General features: G+C 45.5%; 1 protein-coding gene across 1 annotated transcript in view; it reads left to right on the forward strand.

Moving 5' to 3' along the window:
* Positions 1 to 24,527, forward strand: part of LOC126413258 (ras-specific guanine nucleotide-releasing factor 2-like) — a 1,992,910-nt gene that overhangs the window by 904,508 nt on the left and 1,063,875 nt on the right. Inside the window, 1 exon segment of the mRNA XM_050083160.1 lies at positions 17,589 to 17,736. Within this exon segment, the coding sequence (XP_049939117.1) occupies positions 17,589 to 17,736 (148 nt within the window).

Genomic DNA, 24,527 nt, shown 5'->3' on the forward strand with positions numbered 1-24,527 from the left:
AAGTCATCCAGGAGAATGGATTACAAGAAGAAGCAATTAATGTCAGGATGACGAAGTTAGACCAAGCATACCAACTGACAAAGAATACTTATAACAAAGAGTCTGTGAGTATAGGGGCCAAGTTCCGACATTATAATACAGTTGTAAAACCTGAGGGCTTATATGCGTCCGAAACTTTGACCATGAATAGACAAGGTCAAGCTGAGCGGATGGAAATGCGAGATCGTAGGATATTAAGGAAAATTCTAGGTAAGGGATGGGTTGATAGACAATGGCGAATGAGAGCAAATGACTACTTCTACAGAACGTATCACAGCATCCATTAAGAAGAGACGATTGTTATTTTACGGTCATCTCATGAGGATGGACGGTGATCGACTAACAAAAAGAATATGGAGTTTCATCCAGCCTAAGAAAACAAGGCCAAGATGGTTCGAAGAATATGAAAAAGAACTTCGGTAGATTGGTATCTCAGACAGAGAAATTCCTGACGGGAACAAATTTAGAAGATTGGTGAACAATTACCAAAGTTTTAAAATGGCATCAACGTCCAAAAGACGGAGAGGACCATTATCCGAACAGCATAAACAGGCACTTCTTGGTTGCCTCAGAAGATACTGGCAGGAAGTCAAAGCTGGAACAACAACAAGACCTAGACACTAAAATGAAATTGGTTGTTACCACTCAGTCCCTAGAGGTTCAACTCGAAAATAAAAAAATAAAAATGAAAAAGATCTAATCCAAGAGTAGTGTTTACGTTTACGTAATAGTAATGCTTGATTGTATAACGATCAAATTTGTCGTTGAGATAAAAGTGAGCGTTTTAGAAAGTCAAGTCACTGTAATGCACACAGTTATCGATTTAGGTCACAAAAACTAGGACAGACATTCAATAAGTAATGCAATATTTTTTTCTGAAAGCATTTTGGTTTTATCCAGGATTCCAATCCACCGTATTATTCCTCACTTTATTGATTACAAAACACTATTTCTCGACACAACCTCCGTTCCATCCGACGACCTGCCACCACCTTACTAGTAGGGCCTGTATGCCTGCATGGTACCACTCTACAGGTCGGCGTCTGAGCCAACGTCTTGCTGCCTCAGTAAACTCCGCATGATCCACGTACTGCTTGCCGTGGAGTGGATTCTCCATTGGGCCAAACAGATGGAAGTCGGAAGGCGCGAGATTCGGGCTGTCGCATGGACGAAGAAGAACAGTCCAGTGAAGTTTTTTGAGCTCTCCTCGGGTGCGCAGAGTTCTGAGAGGCCTTGTCTTGTCATGGGGAAGGAGAAGATCGCTAGCCTTTTTTGTGGCGACGAAATTTCCTGAGGGTATCACTATACAGTTCAGAGCTGATCGTTGCATCATGAGAAAGGACATCAAACAGAATAACCCCTTCAGAGTTGCAGAAGACAGTCACGATGAGTTTTCCGACAGAGCGTGCGACTCCGAAATTTTTCTTCAGAGGAGAGGTTGTGCGACACCACTCCCTGAATTGCCGTTACGTTCCCTGTTCGAAGTGATGGACCCACGATTCACCGCCTGTGACGATACTGGACAAAGTATCAGTCTCATAACGCGTAAGCGGTTCTGCACAGGTGGTCCTCCGTTGCTCTTCATGGTCTTCCGTTAGGCTGCCGGCAACACAGCAGGCACATACCTTTGAGTACGCTAACTAATGGACGAGTGTGTCGGCATTACCAACAGAGATGTACAGTTGAGCAGCAAGGTGTTTGATTGTGACTCATCGATCACCTCGAATGAGAGTGTCTGCACGTTCCAACATTTCTGTGTGCGGATGGCTGCCAAGCGGGAAACCGGACAGGTTTGATCGACGTTTTTGTGACGATGACAGACGTGTCTACCAAGGGCTCACCATGGTAGTGTTCACTGCCAGGCCTCCGCAGACATTCTGCGAATATCTTCGATGCTCTGGTTTTCTGCCAGAAGGAACTCAGTGACAGCTCTCTCATTAGAGCACACATCCGCCACAGACGCCATTTTTAAGGCTACGTATTGTACTTCCACTTACCGGAAATTCATGAAACTACAGGGGGAGAAGCAGGTATATTCGACGATGTCTCACTACAACGTCCACATATTTCCATCTGAAAGTGACGGAAAGAAATGTGTAGCATTACTAATTGAATGCCCCTCGTATAGCTTCTACATTCAGGAATTATCAACACCATGAAAAATTTCGATAAGTGCGAAAGGATTTTTGCCTCATTTCCATGTACCTGTCTTTGATTGCATGGGCAATCATTGGAGAGATTATCCAGCGCTCTTGCCATAAGTGTGGGTAATATACGTATATGAGTACAAAGCTTAAGTATACAACATATGGTACGAGCTCATTTGAGCCCTGACTTCACCTGTCAAGTTACCTTCATTTGACTCTGTTTTAAAATCTGTTAAATACAACACATCAGTGTAGAGATTCCTGTGCACATGACTATTTTTATCAATACGGTAGTTAACAAGTAACGTCACTAGAGTAACAAATTTATCCATTCCGTATCTCGCTCCTCCTGCTTCTAACAGGAATTGTAATTTTTGTGGTGAAGGAAAACTAGTATAAAGCATCTCTGCAATACGAACCTTTCAGTACCCCAGCGACAATAAACTGAAATTTTTTCCGGGTAACATAAATTCCAAATTCCATAACTGCAGAATGTCTACGGATACCTCGCAATGAACTAGAGTGTGGTGACCCGTTGGACAACGAGTCCGTCATGGTCGCAACAAGATTGAGAAAACCTGTATACTTGTCCTAAAACACAATACCGGCCAGTCTCCGCACAAGTGGATTTTCAAAAGTGAGGCTGCGGCAAGTCCCACTTACACTGTTTCGGAAATATTATGCATTCTACTATTTCGATACCATAGAAGAACTGCGGCATCACTTCAGCGATACAACATTTAGAGATTGGATTCCAGACAGCAAATTTCGTTCTTCGTGGCAGCATTTATCACAAAATCTTGTCATTCTCCTGTTGCTTTTTCTTTTCATACTTTGCGTGACTTCGACAAATATCTCATTACTTTCACTGAGAGACATTACGTCCTATATATCAGGCATATATAGAATTGACAGTCTTCTAAAACTCGATTCCTACACTAGTTTCTTCCCAAGAGACGATTTTGTTCAGAAATAGGTAATTTCAGAATTTGTAGCCTCCAAATACCTGTCTGCTCTGAAATCAAAGTCTCAATTTGTGACGTTGGTAATTAAAATGGTTCAAATGGCTCTGAGCACTATGGAACTTAACTTCCGAGGTCATCAGTCCCCTAGAACTTAGAACTACTTAAACCTAACTAACCTAAGGACATCACACACATCCATGCCCGCGGCAGGATTCGAACATGCGACCGTAGCGGTAGCGCGATTCCAGACTGTAGTACCTAGAACCGCTCGGTCACTCCGGCGTTGGTAATTATTCGGATTTTGTAACATCTCAGGGTTTCAGATTCAAGTTGCTGGTGGTGATAATCCACTATTTTCACAGGTACAGACGTCCAATAAACTCAGTCCCATAAAATCAACATTTTGGAGTTGCGCCCCACAGACAGTATTTTCTAGTACGGTTCACCTTTCTGATAAGCTTCACTGATGGAAAAGCTGTATATCTGCATTGTGTTATTGTCCCTTTCGGGATGTAACAGACATCGATAGCGTGTGGCAGTTACAGTAGTAAATCAAAAAATTGTGAATGAAAAGGTTGTTCTAGTAAGAAGCAATGGAAGAATCAGTTAACATAACTGCACAACGCAGAACTGAGTGATGACGATGAGTGCATGGGACGCCGTGACAAAAGTATGTGCTAGTACGCGGAACAGAGGCAAACGGGAAATCATCACGCCACAGATGGGGAAGTGCACTGTCATAAGAGACTAAGGCTAGTCCTCGAATTAAAAGCATGCAGCCTTTTGCCCCTACTGTTCGATCTATACATCTAAGAAGCAATGATGAAAATAAAATAGAGGTACAAAAAGGGGATTAAAAACTCTAAGTGAAAGGGTATCAGTGATAAGATTCGTTGATGGCATTGCTGTCCTCAGTGAAAGTGAAGAAGAATTGTAGGATCTGTCGAAAGGAATGAATAGTCAAATAAGTACAGAATGTGGAATTAGAGTAAATCGAAGAAAGAAGAAAGTAATGATATGTAGCAGAAATGAGAATAAGGAGAAACTTAATATTAGGCTTCATGGTAACGAAGTGGATGAAGTTAAGGAATTCTGCTACCTAGGTAGCAAAATAACCCAAGGCGGCCAGTGCAAGGAGGACTTCAAAATCAGACTAGCACCGGCAAGAAGGGCATTCCTGGCCAAGAGAATGATACTATTATCAAATGTAGGTCTTAATTTGAGGAAGAAATTTCTGATAATCTACGTCTTAAGGACAGCATTGCGTGGTAGTGAAAGATGGACTGTGGGAAAACTGGAAAAGAAGATAATCGAAGCACTTGAGATGTGGTACAACAGACGAATGTTGAAAATTAGGTGGAACTGATAAGGTAAGGAATGAGGAGATTCTTCAGAGAATCGGTGAGGTGAGCAATGTATGAAAAACACTGACAAGGGACGAGCGACAGGATGATAGGGCATCTGGTAGACATCACGCAATAACTTCGATGGTTTTAGAGGGAGCTGTAGAGGGTAAAAACTGCAGAGGAAGACAGAGATTGTAATACATTCAGCAAATAGTTGAGGACGTAGGTTGCAAACGGTACTTTGAGATGAAGAGGTTGCCACAGGAGAGGAATTCGTGCGGGGCCGCATCAGACCAATCAGAAGACTGATGACTCTAAAAACAGAACGACTGCTGTTGTTCTATAATAACGTAAAAAATTATTTTCCTATAAGAGAGTTTTTGAAAAAAAATCAAGGTCAGAAATCACGCCAGAGGATCTGTTTCAGGAAGATACAACGCACTAGCTGTAGTTTCCATTACTGAGTGAAATAATCAAAGAGAGTAGGAAGCATTGTGGTGTCTTCATGAGGAACAGACTTCCGATCCGTGATACATTAGACCTTTTTACTACGCTGTTCCATCCGTTTCTAAATACTCCCATATCGAGTGTAACGCTCCGCAACACATCCACAAAGTTGAACTTTTGTCGCTAGTGTTGGGTAACTATGCGTTGCTACAGGGACAGCCCGTGCGGCAACGCCGCACGCTGAATATTTAAAATTAATTATCCTCTGCCCGCCGCGCAACGCTTTCCCAGGTCCCTGCCGGCTCTCTACGCTGTTATTACGGCGTTAATTGGATCTGTGCGAATACATATGTTACGATGGTTTTGTTTCGTCGCTATGGTCGCGCATCATTAGTACCAGTAAGAAATTTATGATCCGTGTAAAACATTCATGTTACCTAACCGAGAGTAATAGGTTTTGCAACAACACAAAAGCCACGATAAAAGTTCGTAATTAACCGCTTGTCAGTGAAGCCGTTTGTAACAGTTATGACTCTTCAGCATCGTCGTTTCTGCAACGTGAGCCCCACTGACACTCCAAGCAGGAATGGAATCACTCACTAGATACACTATGGTTGCGTCTTGTAGGCTAAAAAGAAGCTTTTGAATGTCAACGTTTTTCGAGTTTACATGTCTGAAATGCGATTTACAAACGGCGACCGCAACCGCTGCATTGGGCTCAGTGGTTTCTAGCCATAATTTATGTAGACAGATAATTACTGGAAATCAGTAGCTTTCGTATATGTTGATCAGGATCGATGCTCCAACAACTCATACTTCAAATCTTCGGAACTTCTGTTACCAAAACCTTAGCGCGCAGATGCATTTTTCTGACCCTTTTCGTGGGAATCCAGGTCTCTTTCGCGGTTGAACTCCATTCAGTTGGTCCAGAATAAATATTTATTATCTATCAGTTATTGTTTTACCCTGTAGCAGGCAACCAATGATAAAATGCCATCCACGCTTCGTTGCCGACAAATGCCATGACCTCCGCTTCGATCGGTATAAAGCCACCGTTTCTTTGCCAGCTTGTTGCTGGCGATGACTGCTGCGTCTTAGTTCCGCCAGCAGTAAAACAGTGTTTCACGTAGTTGGTTGCAAACGTTTTAAGCCTTTTCGAACTTTCGATTATGCGTTTTGTTTTGGTCAGCGTTAAATATGTGTGACACTCATATTGGACAAAGCTGTCTTATGGTCAACTCTTCAGTTAAAATACACCGTATTCACTCTCCCTGTACGGGTATCAACGTCTACATCTTATCATTCTGCCATCAGCTACGTTTTACGCCTATTACTGCTGACTGTCTTACATCTATACTGTGCAAACCACTGTGAAGTGCACGGCAGAGGGAACGTTCCACTGCACCAGTTATTCGGACTTTTTATCTTTCCGTCGACGCACGGAGCACAGAGCTGGAGAAGACTGAAGGCTGAAACTTCACTGTGCCTGCTGTGCTGCGGTTAGTGGAGCATTGTCCTCATCGCGATGTCTGTGGGAACCGCACGTAGGGCTTGCAGATAGTTCCCAGATTTTCGCCACTTACAGTTCTTTCCAGAACCTTCCCAAGCAGGTTTTTGCGGAACAGTTTGCGGCTATCCTCAGGCTCAGCCCAGTTCTTTCAGCTGCTCCGTTTAACACTCGCAGGGTTGAACAAACCTGTGACCATCCGTGCTGCCCTTCACTTAGGCAGTACTTCATTACAGATAAATGCATCATCTGAGAATAGTGTGACTTCACTATTAATATTCTCCGCAAGCTCATTGATTTAAAAAGGAGTTGAAGAATTCCATCACTCTTCGCTTGGCTTCTTCTACATCTGTCGACGACCCTTCGTCCTAGATAACTTGCAAGTCGTACTGACTAAAATGCTTTTCGCAGATCGAAAAATACTGCATCTGTCTCACTGCCTCGATCCATATCGAGTTGTTTAGCGCAGTGGTCGGCACACTGGTATCGCACTCGGGAGGACGACGGTTCAAACCGGCTTCCGACCATCCTGATTTAAGTCTACCGTGATTTTCCCAAATCGCTTCAGGCAGCTGCTGGGACGGTTCCTTCGAAAGGGCACGACCGCTTTCCTTCTTCATCCTTCTTTAATCTGAACTTGTGCTCCGTCTCTAATGATTCCCTTGTCGACGGGTCGTTAAACATTTATCTCGTCCTTCGCATCCACCGGTTTTAACAAGATCGACATCTTTGAAATTCGTACTGGTTGGCATGAAGGAGGCATTCTGTTATTACGTTTGAACTCTTAATACTTTCTAAAATTCTAAAATAAATGTATTGCAAAGATATTGTACGCTAGCACTCATGTGACCTAGGCTCGCTTCCAACTACTGGGCATGGTTTTTTTTCTCGAACTATTTACCATGAATTATAGTTAGGAGAGGAGCTATCTCAGCCGCTAATTAAGTGTAGAATCTGATAAGTATCCCATCAGACCTATGTTCAGTTTTAGCGATTTAAGCTGTTTCTCAACGTCACTGACACTAATACCAATTCCACTCATCTTTGCGATGGTAACAGAATTAAATTTGGACAATGCTCCTGGATGTTCGTTTGTAAAGGAATATTTGAAATCGCAATCAAGCATTTCTGATTTTTCTTTGCTACCCTTAGTTTCAGTTCCTCTCTCATCCACGAGTAACTGAATCCTAAATTTGGTGCCACTAACAGCCTTTATATACGATCAGAATTACATTGGGTTTTGTCAAAGATTTGTCGACAGATTCTGTTACGACAGTCACTGAAAGCTTCACGATTTGTCTTGACATCAAAACGCGTTTCATTTATCTTCTATCTATCTATAGAGGTATGCTTTGTTTTATACCTATTATGCAGTAGTCTGTTTCTTTAGTACAGCTTTTATTGGCACTATATACCATGGGCGGTCCCCCCCCCCCCACCCCTCCACCACCACAAGCTGTTCTACTGCGCATATATCTGCCCAATGCAATAATGAACTATTATTTTGAACTTGTGCCATTGTTTTTCTATATCCTCCTGTCCTGAGGTAAAAAACGCAAGTTCTTCTACTATTTCTTTACCTAGTTTATTTAACACATAAATCATGCTACTTGTTTCAGTTACCGTTTCTACTTTGGTAATCATTGTTGCTACAGCTACCTCATGCTCATTGATACCAGCTTCGTTGTTCATACCCTCCAATAGGTCAGCACAATTTTTTGCCAATAGAACTAACATATTTCCATCACGATTGTGGTCCAAACCAACTGAACTAGGTAGTTTTCAGGTAAGAAATTTAGTAATGTTTCGCAAGATGTACACTACAGGCCATTAAAATTGCTACACCACGAAGATGACGTGCTACAGACGCGAAATTTAACCGACAGGAAGAAGATGCTGTGATATGCAAATGATTAGCTTTTAAGAGCATTCACACAAAGTTTGCGCTGGTGGCGACACCTACAACGTGCTGACATGAGGAAAGTTTCCAGCCGATTCCTCGTGCACACACAGCAGTTGATCGGCGTTGCCTGGTGAAACGTTGTTGTGATGCCTCGTGTAAGGAAAAGAAATGCGTACCATCACGTTTCCGACTTCGAAAATGGTCGAATTGTAGCCTATCGCGATTGCGGTTTATCGTATCGCGACATTGCTGCTCGCGTTGTTTAAGATCCAGTGACTGTTAGTACAATGTGGAATCGGTGGGTTCAGAAGGGTAATATGGAACGCCGTGTTGGATCCCAACAGCCTCGTATCGCTAGCAGTCGAGATGACAGGCACTTATCCGCATGGTTGTAACGGATCGTGGAGGATCTTGACGAAGCGGAATATTACCGTAATTTACTAGCGCGCCAAGAAGATACAGGAATACCTTAAGCCTGCCAAGGACGCTCGCAAACCACTGGAAAAAGCTGGAGTGTATAGGATCCCATGCAGCTGTGGTGATGTTTATGTGGGTACCACTAAAAGAACTGTTTCTAAACGTTTGGAAGAGCACAAGGGAAACTGCAGAAGAGGAGAAACGGAACGATCAGCTGTTGCGGAGCATGCTTTCCAGCCAGGGAACCACAATATTCGTTTCGAGGAGACGCAAGTACTAGCGGCCACAAGCGGATATTACGAAAGGCTCTACAGGGAGGCAATCGAAATCACTAAACACCCTAATAATTTCAACCGTAAGGAGGAGGGTGTGACATTAAACGGCATATGGATGCCGGTGTTAAAGAAGATGTGTACCACCCGCCCGCTACTGAGCGATGGCAACGGCGATCGACGGCGACGGACAGCGGCCAATTGCACTGACGTTTTCAAAACACGTGACGTCACGCCACGGCGTGGGAGCGCGCGGACACGGAATTTAGCGGCAGTCAGTAGCGAGCCAATGGGTGTGTTGGACCTTCCATTGGACTACAGACCCCCTTGAAGATGTCTCCCGCTGTCGGAGACGAAACGTTGGGAATCGACACAGAATTCGTCAACCGACCACGGCATAACAGCTCGGATAATTATAATGGATCGTGTAGCCACGTCTCGATCCCTGAGTCAACAGATGGGGACGTTTGGAGGACAACAACCATCTGCACGAACAATTCGACGACGTTTGCAGCAGCATGGACTATCAGCTCGGAGACCACGGCTGCGGTTACCCTTGACGCTGCATCACAGACAAGAGCGCCTGCGATGGTGTACTCAACGACGAACCTGGGATGAATCCAGGTTCTGTTTAGAGCATCATGATGGTCGCATCCGTGTTTGCCGACATCGCGATGAACGCACATTGGAAGCGTGTATTCGTCATCGCCATACTGGCGTATCACCCGGTGTGATGGTACGGGGTGCCATTGGTTATTCGTCTCGGTCACCTCTTGTTCGCATTTACGGCACTTTGAACAGTGGACGTTATATTTCAGATGTGTTACGACCCGTGGCTCTACCCTTCATTCGATCCCTGCGAAACCCTACATTTCATCAGGATAATACACGACCGCATGTTGCAGGTCCTATACGGGCCTTTCTGGATACAGAAAATTCGACTGCTGCCCTGGCCAGCACATTCTCCAGATCTCTCACCAATTGAAAACGTCTGGTCAATGGTGGCCGAGCAACTGGTCCGTCACAATACGCCAGTCACTACTCTTGATGAACTGTGGTATCGTGTTGAAGCTGCATGGGCAGCTGTACCTGTACACGTCATGCAAGCTCTGTTTGTCTCAATGCCCAGGCGTATCAAGGTCGTTATTACGCCAGCGGTGGTTGGTCTGGGTACTGATATCTGAGGATGTATGCACCCAAATTGCATGAAAATGTAATCACATGTCAGTTCTAGTATAATATACACTCCTGGAAATGGAAAAAAGAACACATTGACACCGGTGTGTCAGACCCACCATACTTGCTCCGGACACTGCGAGAGGGCTGTACAAGCAATGATCACACGCACGGCACAGCGGACACACCAGGAACCGCGGTGTTGGCCGTCGAATGGCGCTAGCTGCGCAGCATTTGTGCACCGCCGCCGTCAGTGTCAGCCAGTTTGCCGTGGCATGCGGAGCTCCATCGCAGTCTTTAACACTGGTAGCATGCCGCGACAGCGTGGACGTGAACCGTATGTGCAGTTGACGGACTTTTAGCGAGGGCGAATAGTGGGCATGCGGGAGGCCGGGTCGACGTACCGCCGAATTGCTCAACACGTGGGGCGTGAGGTCTCCACAGTACATCGATGTTGTCGCCAGTGGTCGGCGGAAGGTGCACGTGCCCGTCGACCTGGGACCGGACCGCAGCGACGCACGGATGCACGCCAAGACCGTAGGATCCTACGCAGTGCCGTAGGGGACCGCACCGCCACTTCCCAGCAAATTAGGGACACTGTTGCTCCTGGGGTATCGGCGAGGACCATTCGCAACCGTCTCCATGAAGCTGGGCTACGGTCCCGCACACCGTTAGGCCGTCTTCCGCTCACGCCCCAACATCGTGCAGCCCGCCTCCAGTGGTGTCGCGACAGGCGTGAATGGAGGGACGAATGGAGACGTGTCGTCTTCAGCGATGAGAGTCGCTTCTGCCTTGGTGCCAATGATGGTCGTATGCGTGTTTGGCGCCGTGCAGGTGAGCGCCACAATCAGGACTGCATACGATCGAGGCACACAGGGCCAACACCCGGCATCATGGTGTGGGGAGCGATCTCCTACACTGGCCGTACACCACTGGTGATCGTCGAGGGGACACTGAATAGTGCACGGTACATCCAAACCGTCATCGAACCCATCGTTCTACCATTCCTAGACCGGCAAGGGACCTTGCTGTTCCAACAGGACAATGCACGTCCGCATGTATCCCGTGCCACCCAACGTGCTCTAGAAGTTGTAAGTCAACTACCCTGGCCAGCAAGATCTCCGGATCTGTCCCCCATTGAGCATGTTTGGGACTGGATGAAGCGTCGTCTCACGCGGTCTGCACGTCCAGCACGAACGCTGGTCCAACTGAGGCGCCAGGTGGAAATGGCATGGCAAGCCGTTCCACAGGACTACATCCAGCATCTCTACGATCGTCTCCATGGGAGAATAGCAGCCTGCATTGCTGCGAAAGGTGGATATACACTGTACTAGTGCCGACATTGTGCATGCTCTGTTGCCTGTGTCTATGTGCCTGTGGTTCTGTCAGTGTGATCATGTGATGTATCTGACCCCAGGAATGTGTCAATAAAGTTTCCCCTTCCTGGGACAATGAATTCACGGTGTTCTTATTTCAATTTCCAGGAGTGTATTTGTCCAATGATTACCCGTTTATCATCTGCATTTCTTCTTGGTGTAGCAATTTTAATGGCGAGTAGTGTAACACTTGGCAAGATGTAACACCCGCCACTAACGAAACTGTTGACATCCTAACTGATCGTTGGATGGTTAAACGAGTACTACAGTATGACAGAGGAATTTACGTAGACTGCTAGCGATCTGAGGTTTTTCTAAAGTTTGTCGGGATGGCTTAAGGCTCAAACGACATGAACGTATTGGTAGTCAGGAGCTCGTATTGTTGTAGCCATACATAGAAAGTATATTTTTAGTGTAACCACACTATTTTTAACTAGTACAATGCCTATTGACATGAGGATTCGATTGCGAGTCGTTTAAGAGATATCGTATTTGGAAAGTTTCTACGCTGACACTTATACAAAACTGTGGTAGCACACACTTCAGATCAACACAAGCGTGTATGCTAGTTATGTACATTCTTACCAGTTAAGAGACAACTGACCATCACAGACAGTGGCAATACACACTTCAAGTCTGGTATGGGACGACTGCTGCATACGTGCTAGAATTTCAGCGGAGGTGTCCGAGCAGGCTGCAATAATACGTCGTTACGTATCATCGGGTGTTGTTGGTATGTCTTTGTAGACAGCGTATTTTCGCTTCTCCACGGAAAAAATCTAATCCAGGGGCAACGGGACACACGAGGTACAGGTCCTCTGCGTCCAATCCAACGCCTTCGAAATGATTCATGAAGACATGCTGTAGTGCTTCGTGCGCTATGGGCTGGTCAGCCGTCACGTTGGTACCCGACGTTCCTCCTACTTTGCAGAGGAATGTCTTCTAGCACCCGTGGAAGATGGTCTGTTAGGAGGGTGCCATACTTGTGCACATTAAGTGTTCCGTCTATGAGCCCAGGGTTCACTGCCCTACACCACACGTCTGCACTTCATGAACGCTGACGTTCCACCTGAAGAAACCACTGGGGGTTGTCAAAAGACCAGTAGTGCATGTTTCGGCTGTTTACCTGGCCACGATTGGGACATGTGGCTTCACAACTAAACACGATACATCTAGAATATCCTGTCTTAATGCCCGCGCACGGATGTTAAGGGGACCACACCGTAGTTCAGGTCGAAAAAAATCGATTTTCGGTTTTCATCATATTTCGATAGATTAAGGTTTTATTTAAGTACTCTGAAAAGGATTTTGCTGAAAAAAATTATTTTCGAGCATTTAAAGAGCATTTCCCTACCACGTGTGTTTGTGTGCCACGCCCACTTTTCTGTCACTCACTTTTCTGTCACCCACTGTTCTGCATATATTTTAGATCCCCTACATTGCTCGTTAGAGATTTTTGTTTTACTCCCGAGTGTGTTGGCTATCCTTGGAATGCAACAATCGGTATGCTTTTGTTTCTGCTGTTTGTAAACAACACGCTTTCAAAAACGCGGTTAGTGTTGTTCAAGTGTGATTGTGAGTAATTGTTATACTTACGTTTGCATTGCTTGTTTACGTGTGTTATTTTGTGTTTATTGAAGATGACGAAACGTAAAGGCCTTTTCAAGAGACGACAATTTAGAGGAAACAAGTTTAGAAAGCTTTCTGTACACGAGGTTACGTCGCCTGGCAGCGATGTTTCTAATTGTAATTCTTCAACAAGTGCATCAGCAAAGAAGCTCTCACCATTTCAAGAGAGTTACAACGAATTCACTGTAAGTGACAAGGGGAGCTGTAACATTATCACAAATTTGAGACATCAGATGTAATTTATAAATTTTTAGATTTTAGACAGTGTGGTGAGTCACAGAGTGTGAAAATTTGTGAGAGTGCCAGTGGGAGAAAAGACCTAGCAATTGCTCTGGATTTAATTTGCACAAAATGCTCAGCTGTGATTTCATTTATGAGTTCTTCAAAAGCAGATTCAAGTGGCCCTCATGAAATCAATACTAGATTAGTTTACGCCTTACGATCCATTGGCAAGGGCATGGCTGCAGGGAGAACATTTTGTTCAGTGATGAACTTACATCAACCACCAAATAAATTTGAAAAACTGACTGCAATACTAGAGAAAGCTGTATTTGAGGTCAGCGAGGAAAGCATGAAACTGGCTGCTAGGGAAGCAGTGGAAGAAAATAATGGATATTCGTATATTGCAGTTGCACTTGATAGAAGCTAGCAGTAAAGAGGACATACTTCTTTGAATGGAGTACTGACTGGGACGAGTGTAAACACCGGTAAAGTGTTAGATGTGGAGATAATATCTAAATATTGCAAATGTTGTAAAGTCAATGAACATAAAGAACACAACTGTGTGGCTAATTTTAGAGGAACAAGTGGTGGTATGGATGTTCGTGGAGAACAACAAATATTCCATCGCTCCGTAGAAACAAGAGGCGTACGGTACACCAAATATTTGGGCGATGGTAACAGTAAGGCATACAACAATGTGGTGAACGCTAAGACATATGGAGATGCCATAATTAGCAAAATAGAATGTGTAGGCCATGTTCAAAAACGTTTGGGAGCAAGCCTGACAAAAGTAACCGTGACATGGATAAAACCATTTCCATTGAAATGTGTACAGTCACAGGATGATAACTGGAAGGATTCCATGATACTTAGATAGCAGTCTCAGTGCATGAATGTTTGGGTCCCTATAGCTGTCAGATTTGTATTTCCACGAATTTTTCAACTCGTAGGAGTATATAACTTGATCAGCAATAGATAACGGAATGACGAGCAGTAGCCACACATACATTAACCTAGAAAGTTTGTCTTCATGCCATATGTGCTACGCCTCTGCTGACTGGGTAGGGACTGTTTGTTAGAGCAGCAGTCGACAGAACGCTAACGACTCTGTCCCTCTCCAATTGCGTGCGAGTGTGTGTGTGTCTTGTACACAGAACTGTAGAATGCGAAGCGACATTTCATGCGGACGCAATTTTTCATAGGGCACATATTCACTGACTAGCCCCTTGCTTTTGCGTTCCTGAGTACTTCGTCACTGCGTGGGCTGTTCGCGAACTGACTGCGGCAGTGTCCGCGCCCACCACGAGCCACCGCCACAGGGCAAGGCGGACCACACTGTGCCGCTTACAGCCCACGGCGAACCGCCTTTAGGTGGTGCCACATCGGCCAGGTCACACTGCAGCCCTGTGTCGCTATTCACAGTCAACACCGCATCGAACTGTAGCCGGGAGGGGGCTGCAGAGCCTAGATGACCGTACCCTCTACTCACTGTCGAGGCTAGGCACTCTTGCGCGCGACACAGCTCAGTTACTCCAAAGTCCAACATAGTTCTTAGTTATGTAGCCACGTGTCGACAGTAGGTCGGGGCTTGTAGATCGTCCGCATACTACTCGCAATGGTGAGATTTATCTCACCGTGATTGACTAGTCACCATCGAGGACGCTCAAGCGTTACCTGTGAAGCACATCTCACATTGCCTGAAAACGTTCATTACCCCGGGAACTAAAAACTGGCTAGTTACCGACAGCTCTTCAACAAATACCTTATGACTTGCCAAGCGGCTGAATCGTGTCGAGAACGGGAACTCGGACACTAGCGATTCCCCAGCATCACCGAGAACCCAAGAACCGTCACGCTTCCCTTTCAGGGAAGTACATGTCTCGGCGAGATTTCTCCCACCACATTGCTCCAGACACTTCTGCGCAAGTTTCTAATTTATCTCTGCCTCACTTAGCATTTCTACGACGAACGACCCTATACCTCTGTCCACAGGTTTGTGTACTTTCCGATATGTCTAGGGGTAAAATTTGTCAAAATGTTTCTTGTGAACACAAGGAATCTTGAATACTGATAAATGTCCTGTCATCTCGTGACCGCCACTTCGAACGACTGTGCCATTGCGTAACCCCTTTCGCTTATTGTACCCGAAACGGCACCAGATGCGCATTTCTGATATACAGTCCTGGAAATTGAAATAAGAACATCCTGAATTCATTGTCCCAGGAAGGGGAAACTTTATTGACACATTCCTGGGGTCAGATACATCAGATGATCACACTGACAGAACCACAGGCACATAGACACAGGCAACAGAGCATGCACAATGTCGGCACTAGTACAGTGTATATCCACCTTTCGCAGCAATGCAGGCTGCTATTCTCCCATGGAGACGATAGTAGAGATGCTGGATGTAGTCCTGTGGAACGGCTTGCCATGCCATTTCCACCTGGCGCCTCAGTTGGACCAGCGTTCGTGCTGGACGTGAAGACCGCGTGAGACGACGCTTCATCCAGTCCCAAACATGCTCAATGGGGGACAGATCCGGAGATCTTGCTGGCCAGGGTAGTTGACTTACACCTTCTAGAGCACGTTGGGTGGCACGGGATACATGCGGACGTGCATTGTCCTGTTGGAACAGCAAGTTCCCTTGCCGGTCTAGGAATGGTAGAACGATGGGTTTGATGACGGTTTGGATGTACCGTGCACTATTCAGTGTCCCCTCGACGATCACCAGTGGTGTACGGCCAGTGTAGGAGATCGCTCCCCACACCATGATGCCGGGTGTTGGCCCTGTGTGCCTCGGTCGTATGCAGTCCTGATTGTGGCGCTCACCTGCACGGCGCCAAACACGCATACGACCATCATTGGCACCAAGGCAGAAGCGACTCTCATCGCTGAAGACGACACGTCTCCATTCGTCCCTCCATTCACGCCTGTCGCGACACCACTGGAGGCGGGCTGCACGATGTTGGGGGCGTGAGCGGAAGACGGCCTAACGGTGTGCGGGACCGTAGCCCAGCTTCATGGAGACGGTTGCGAATGGTCCTCGCCGATACCCCAGGAGCAACAGTGTCCCTAATTTGCTGGGAAGTGGCGGTGCGGTCCCCTACGGCACTGCGTAGGATCCTACGGTCTTAGCGTGCATCCGTGCGTCGCTGCGGTCCGGTCCGAGGTCGACGGGCTCGTGCACCTTCCGCCGACCACTGGCGACAACATCGATGTACTGTGGAGACCTCACGCCCCACGTGTTGAGCAATTCGGCGGTACGTCCACCCGGCCTCCCGCATGCCCACTATTCGCCCTCGCTCAAAGTCCGTCAACTGCACATACGGTTCACGTTCACGCTGTCGCGGCATGCTACCAGTGTTAAAGACTGCGATTGAGCTCCGTATGCCACGGCAAACTGGCTGACACTGACGGCGGCGGTGCACAAATGCTGCGCAGCTAGCGCCATTCGACGGCCAACACCGCGGTTCCTGGTGTGTCCGCTGTGCCGTGCGTGTGATCATTGCTTGTACAGCCCTCTCGCAGTGTCCGGAGCAAGTATGGTGGGTCTGACACACCCGTGTCAATGTGTTCTTTTTTCCATTTCCAGGAGTGTATGTTACGTGTGCTCCTGTGTGTTTCGTGCCTGTGTCCGCTGTCGCTGTCTCTGCTTCGTCTGGAGCACATAGTGGCCGTCTGTAAACGCTGCCGTCCGAGAGGACGCTTTCAAGCTGGTACTTCCATGCCTCCATAGCTATAACTTTATTCCTTAAATCTTGTCAGTCATAACTGGAAAAGTAGACAGCGAAAGGTAGTCGGCACAGGCGGCCAGATTTGCCCAGTCCACGACGTTTTTGAACATGAACAGCGAAAAGTTCTTGCAGAAGGATTAGCTATCCTGTGCCGTTAGCCATGCGCCTGCCTTAAGCAGCTGTTGTTACGATTGCGTCCCGCCGTTAGCTTTCTGCACTTGAAGAATGCAGCTATTAAATAGCATTACATATGATTTGCTTTGTACATGATACTTTCTACAAGTGAACGAATTGCAAAGTAGCGTTCTGCTACTACCCCCGCACAGCTATCAAGCGATTTTTTTGCAGTTAGCTGTCTTCTTTTGCGCTTCTACTTGTAACTGTCTTTTTGCTCTTACTTTCCAGTTTCAACAAACTGCTGCTGCAGAAGGAAGAACTTGAACAGAAACATCTTCATCTGCTGCAAATCGTCGAGAGCGAGAAGACGGCCAAATGGCAGTACACACAGCAGTGCGAGGAGCTGGCCTCCGAGATCAAGAAACTGCGCGCAGAGGTAACACGCTGTGCTGCGACTGCGAATAGCTAGAGGGCTGGTATTATTCCGAAGTACTGCGTTCTGCCAACTCTGGGCAATGCAACACTTTGGTATAACACCAGCTTGAACACAATGAAACATATGAAACGCATAGCGTTGGCAATTTTAGTGTTAGTGAATGTTAAATGCTCTCGATATTACAGACGCGACACGAACGACCTCGATATTAAAACCAGAAACTTCACATTCGCTTCTGTTAGAGTAGTGAAATAAAAACAGAAAAACATTCGGTTCATTTTTACGTTCAGGGCAATTCGCATTAAGCCCGGAAAATTCCTGTACACGTCTTCGTGGAGGAAAATAAAGTTCTGTTCATTTGTACGCTCTAGAAAATACATGTAGTTCTTGCATTTGTCAACTATTCGATAATATCGACATGCGGTAGAGTAACTGGACCAGATAAATGGAATGAAAAGTCTAATGACCATAGAATATGGGCTCAGAGTAATCTGGGATTGCGAGTGAACTGTGGACCAAGTAGTGGACGAAGTGAGCGCAAAGTAATGCACTATAAACGATTCAATAAGTATATAAAAACCAGATTAGCACATGGAAAAAACAGTGTGGTGTAGCAAATAAGTGGCGCTTCTAAAGCATTCCACTCTTCTTAGATCCCACATCCGATGCCACGTCACACACTTGAGCTCCCCGGTGCCCTGACACCCTCTACCTGGGAAACAATCAGGCATCATTCGGCCCCTCCTCTCCTTCTCATTCTCGCCCTCCCCTCCGCTGCCACTCCCTCTAAACCAGTGAGTGTCAAACACCCCCTCCTCCCTCTTCCCATCATCGTCTTTTATAACTTTGACAATTGAGTGGAAGAGATTCACTCTGCTTCTGAGCAGCAAGGGAGAGATAGTACGTCACTTGAGTCCTGTTTGTTAATACCAGTTTAATACTACATGATTCGACTCATCAGCAGAGACCACACCCTGGCAGATACCTAAGTACTCGCATTCTACTGCCATTAGACGCATTTTTTTCATTTTTTCCGTATTTTCCCCAAATTTACGTATTTTTCGCCAATTTTCTAATTTTTTCAGGATATTCCACAATTTTACGTATTTTGTCCAACTACGCAAGAACCATTGCGCGGACTTCATGATGCTCTCAGGTGATCACAATGTGCTCTCCACCTGAATTAGTTAGTTCTGCTATTGAACCATACCTTCCTAATCCCATCATTCATAACTGGGGCACTTGAGTGGGTATCATAGGGAGAGGCTGTAGGCCGTGTCTATTTGATAATAACAAATTACGTCAGTCGAGGACTAATTATTAATAACAATATAATACCTCGCATTACAGGCACCAGCAGACACCATACCCAAGCAAGTAAACAAGTAGCCTCATTTTCCACTTTACTCATATTTTATCCAATTACGCTATCCTACGTGGCGTCGACGTCATGATTCTCTTAACCGAGCACGGTGCAGCAGGGTCCCGATTCATGTATCATCGTGAAGCCACAACTACATCGTTAGTGTGTGTGACGTCATGCTAAAATTCTGAAGCTTCCAGCGAAAGATATTGTATGTGTTGTGTGTTGATCACAGTGCTACAAAATACTCAATTAGAGGTAATCGATCAGTAACTGAAACCATTGTTGTTGTTGTGGTCTTCAGTCCTGAGACTGGTTTGATGCAGCTCTCCATGCTACTCTATCCTGTGCAAGCTTTTTCATCTCCCAGTACCTACTGCAACCTGCATCCTTCTGAATCTGCTTAGTGTATTCATCTCTTGGTCTCCCTCTACGATTTTTACCCTCCACGCTGCCCTCCAATACTAAATTGGTGATCCCTTGATGCCTCAGAACATGTCCTACCAACCGATCCCTTCTTCTGGTCAAGTTGTGCCACAAACTTCTCTTCTCCCCAATCCTATTCAATACTTCCTCATTAGTTATGTGATCTACCCATCTAATTTTCAGCATTCTTCTGTAGCACCACATTTCAAAAGCTTCTATTCTCTTCTTGTCCAAACTATTTATCGTCCATGTTTCACTTCCATACATGGCTACACTCCATACGAATACTTTCAGAAATGACTTCCTGACATTTAAATCTATACTCGATGTTAACAAATTTCTCTTCTTCAGGAACGCTTTCCTTGCCATTTCCAGTCTACATTTTATATCCTCTCTACTTCGACCATCATCAGTTATTTTGCTCCCCAAATAGCAAAACTCCTTTACTACTTTAAGTGCCTCATTTCCTAATCTAATTCCCTCAGCATCACCCGACTTAATTAGACTACATTCCATTATCCTTGTTTTGCTTTTGTTGATGTTCATCTTATATCCTCCTTTCAAGACACTGTCCATTCCATTCAACTGCTCTTCCAAGTCCTTTGCTGTCTCTGACAGAATTACAATGTCATCGGCGAACCTCAAAGTTTTTATTTCTTCTCCATGAATTTTAATACCTACTCCGAATTTTTCTTTTGTTTCCTTTACTGCTTGCTCAATATACAGATTGAACAACATCGGGGAGAGGCTACAACCCTGTCTTACTCCCTTCCCAACCACTGCTTCCCTTTCATGTCCCTCGACTCTTATAACTGCCATCTGGTTTCTGTACAAATTGTAAATAGCCTTTCGCTCCCTGTATTTTACCCATGCCACCTTTAGAATTTGAAAGAGAGTATTCCAGTCAACATTGTCAAAAGCTTTCTCTAAGTCTACAAATGCTAGAAACGTAGGTTTGCCTTTCCTTAATCTTTCTTCTAAGATAAGTCGTAAGGTCAGTATTGCCTCACGTGTTCCAGTGTTTCTACGGAATCCAAACTGATCTCCCCCGAGGTTGGCTTCTACTAGTTTTTCCATTCGTCTGTAAAGAATTCGTGTTAGTATTTTGCAGCTGTGACTTATTAAGCTGACAGTTCGGTAATTTTCACATCTGTCAACACCTGCTTTCTTTGGGATTGGAATTATTATATTCTTCTTGAAGTCTGAGGGTATTTCGCCTGTTTCATACATCTTGCTCACCAAATGGTAGAGTTTTGTCAGGACTGGCTCTCCCACGGCCGTCAGTAGTTCCAATGGAATATTGTCTACTCCGGGGGCCTTGTTTCGACTCAGGTCTTTCAGTGCTCTGTCAAACTCTTCACGCAGTATCATATCTCCCACTTCATCTTCATCTACATCCTCTTCCATTTCCATAATATTGTCCTCAAGTACATCGCCCTTGTATAGACCCTCTATATACTCCTTCCACCTTTCTGCTTTCCCTTCTTTGCTTAGAACTGGGTTTCCATCTGAGCTCTTGATATTCATACAAGTCGTTCTCTTATCTCCAAAGGTCTCTTTAATTTTCCTGTAGGCGGTATCTATCTCACCCCTAGTGAGATAGGCCTCTACATCCTTACATTTGTCCTCTAGCCATCCCTGCTTAGCCATTTTGCACTTCCTGTCGATCTCATTTTTGAGACGTTTGTATTCCTTTTTGCCTGTTTCACTTACTGCATTTTTATATTTTCTCCTTTCATCAATTAAATTCAATATTTCTTCTGTTACCCAAGGATTTCTACTAGCCCTCGTCTTTTTACCTACTTGATCCTCTGCTGCCTTCACTACTTCATCCCTCAAAGCTACCCATTCTTCTTCTGCTGTATTTATTTCCCCCATTCCTGTCAATTGCTCCCTTATGCTCTCCCTGAATCTCTGTACAACCTCTGGTTCTTTTAGTTTATCCAGGTCCCATCTCCTTAAATTTCCATCTTTTTGCAGTTTCTTCAGTTTTAATCTACAGGTCATAACCAATAGATTGTGGTCAGAGTCCACATCTGCCCCTGGAAATGTCTTACAATTTAAAACCTGGTTCCTAAATCTCTGTCTTACCATTATATAATCTATCTGATACCTTTTAGTATCTCCAGGGTTCTTCCATGTGTACAACCTTCTTTCATGATTCTTAAACCAAGTGTTAGTTATGATTATGTTGTGCTCTGTGCAAAATTCGACCAGGCGGCTTCCTCTTTCATTTCTGTCCCCCAATCCATATTCACCTACTATGTTTCCTTCTCTCCCTTTTCCCACACTCGAATTCCAGTCACCCATGACTATTAAATTTTCGTCTCCCTTCACAATCTGAATAATTTCTTTTATTTCATCATACATTTCTTCAATTTCTTCGTCATCTGCAGAGCTAGTTGGCATATAAACTTGTACTACTGTAGTAGACGTGGGCTTCGTATCTATCTTGGCCACAATAATGCGTTCACTATGCTGTTTGTAGTAGCTTACCCGCATTCCTATTTTCCTATTCATTATTAAACCTACTCCTGCATTACCCCTATTTGATTTTGTGTTTATAACCCTGTAGTCACCTGACCAGAAGTCTTGTTCCTCCTGCCACCGAACTTCACTAATTCCCACTATATCTAACTTCAACCTATCCATTTCCCTTTTTAAATTTTCTAACCTACCTGCCCGATTAAGGGATCTGACGTTCCACGCTCCGATCCGTAGAACGCCAGTTTTCTTTCTCCTGATAACGACATCCTCTTGAGTAGTCCCCGCCCGGAGATCCGAATGGGGGACTATTTTACCTCCGGAATATTTTATCCAAGAGGACGCCATCATCATGTAATCATACAGTAAAGCTGCATGCCCTCGGGAAAAATTACGGTTGTAGTTTCCCCTTGCTTTCAGCCGTTCGCAGTACCAGCACAGCAAGGCCGTTTTGGTTATTGTTACAAGGCCAGATCAGTCAATCATCCAGACTGTTGCCCTTGCAACTACTGAAAAGGCTGCTGCCCCTCTTCAGGAACCACACGTTTGTCTGGCCTCTCAACAGATACCCCTCCGTTGTGGTTGCACCTACGGTACGGCTATCTGTATCGCTGAGGCACGCAAGCCTCCCCACCAACGGCAAGGTCCATGGTTCATGGGGGTGAACTGAAACCATACACACGGAAAACCATGTCACCTGCAGGGGTAGAACCCACCCGCCCCAGACTGATGTGTTGGATGTAACCACAAACACCGATTCTTGGATTCTTGAAATATGATCGCAGGCACAACACCACCAAACTCAGCAATTGCTGAGAAAGATGCATTATAAAAGATGTAATCATCTCCATCCAGGAGGCTGACACTGCTGCCGAGGGATCTGCAGGCTGTGGTAATAACGGCAAATAGACTCCAAGATGTCGGCGGAAATTTCAAAGGCTGTTACAAATACGCCCCTAGATTACGAGGAACTACCCCCCACCCCCCATTCATTCACTGGATAATACCGATACGCTATGGAACTCCTCGAGCTAGCGGCTTCAGAGAACCCAAGGTAGCGAACAAGAAAGCTCCACATCTCTGGTCAGCTCTACGCCAGACCATCTCTGGCAGGCATGGTAGAGAAATTTTTTACGATGTATGCGTGTCCAATCTGACGGATGGCGCAAAAGACAGTCATTCAGAGAGGTAGCATGCCACCTAGGCAAACCAGGTGTAACTCGGAGATATCTATAGGCTCACTAGAGGATATCAGTGGACGCTTTCGCGGATGAAAGTTGCTAACAGTTTAAGCACAAAGCATTTCCCTTCCATCTACCCCTTCTCCCTGAACCAATCAGGAACACCACTCCCCCCCCCCCCCCAATGCTTTGAAAACTACCAAGGGCGATCCCATTTTCAGCCAGACTACATTCCCTGGTGGAATGATGGAACGTAACTAAAATCACAATATCGAAACCAAATAAACTCTTCACTGTTGTTACTTTATGTGAATATATCTCGTGTATTAACGACAAGAAAACCCGAGTACGGACACAGCTATTGTCGTAATTTCGACTGGTTCATAGAATTCCAAAGACACAGGCTGGACAGCCAGAACACTGCCGTATGTGATGATGTGGTGGTGAGACTCGCAAATATAATCCTGCAAGAACAGTGACTGTGGACGAGATCCGCCGTGGCTCCCATGCAGGATATAAAGACCTGTACATCCCGCCACGTCTCTATAAGACTCGTAAATAGATGCAGAAACAATTCGAATTATATGTCACCTTGCTGCAAACAAACGTGTCAGAGCTATGTCCAGTGTGCAGAAAAATAATCTCTTCCCGCGACAAAGGCATAGACCCACAGAGGCCACGATGCCTATTCGACACACGATTAAAAATGCGACCTTGGCGACAAAGCACCGTTATCGGTAAGCATTTTTCCCAAAGAACAATTAAGCTACCACTAACGTGATTCAAATTGCGAGCAAACGCGCATAATGACTGCTGCAAAAATAGGCTGCACATATCTGATAACAGTACAACTTCCGCCATATTTATGAAGGGGTGCCGTGTGTTTCTGTCGACGATTCAGAGTCGTGGAAGCCCACACCTGCAACACAACGTGACAGCTATGCCCATCACCCTCCCGCTAGTCCCAGATAACTGAGGGGAATCACACACCTGTGGTTCCATCCAGTTAACGGCCGAAAAATCCCTGTCCCCACCTGCGGTTAGGGCATCAGGAAGCAGCGATGTATGAGCAGCGCCCACACACTAGCCATGGCATCTGTAATCGACAGAGGCAGTTTTGACAAAGTTACTGTCGTGTCATCTGTCGAGCCTCTATGAATAAAAACGTTCTAACTTTATTTTGATACCATGTCTGTGAGCTAGTGGATTTACTCATGTAGTGGCTCTGAGCACTATGGGACTTAACATCTGAGGTCATCAGTCTCCTAGAACTTAGAACTACTTAAACCTAACTAACCTAAGGACATCACACACATCCATGCCCGAGGCAGGATTCG

Source organism: Schistocerca serialis, chromosome 7, assembly GCF_023864345.2.
Source record: "Schistocerca serialis cubense isolate TAMUIC-IGC-003099 chromosome 7, iqSchSeri2.2, whole genome shotgun sequence".
In the NCBI taxonomy this organism is placed as follows: domain Eukaryota; kingdom Metazoa; phylum Arthropoda; class Insecta; order Orthoptera; family Acrididae; genus Schistocerca; species Schistocerca serialis.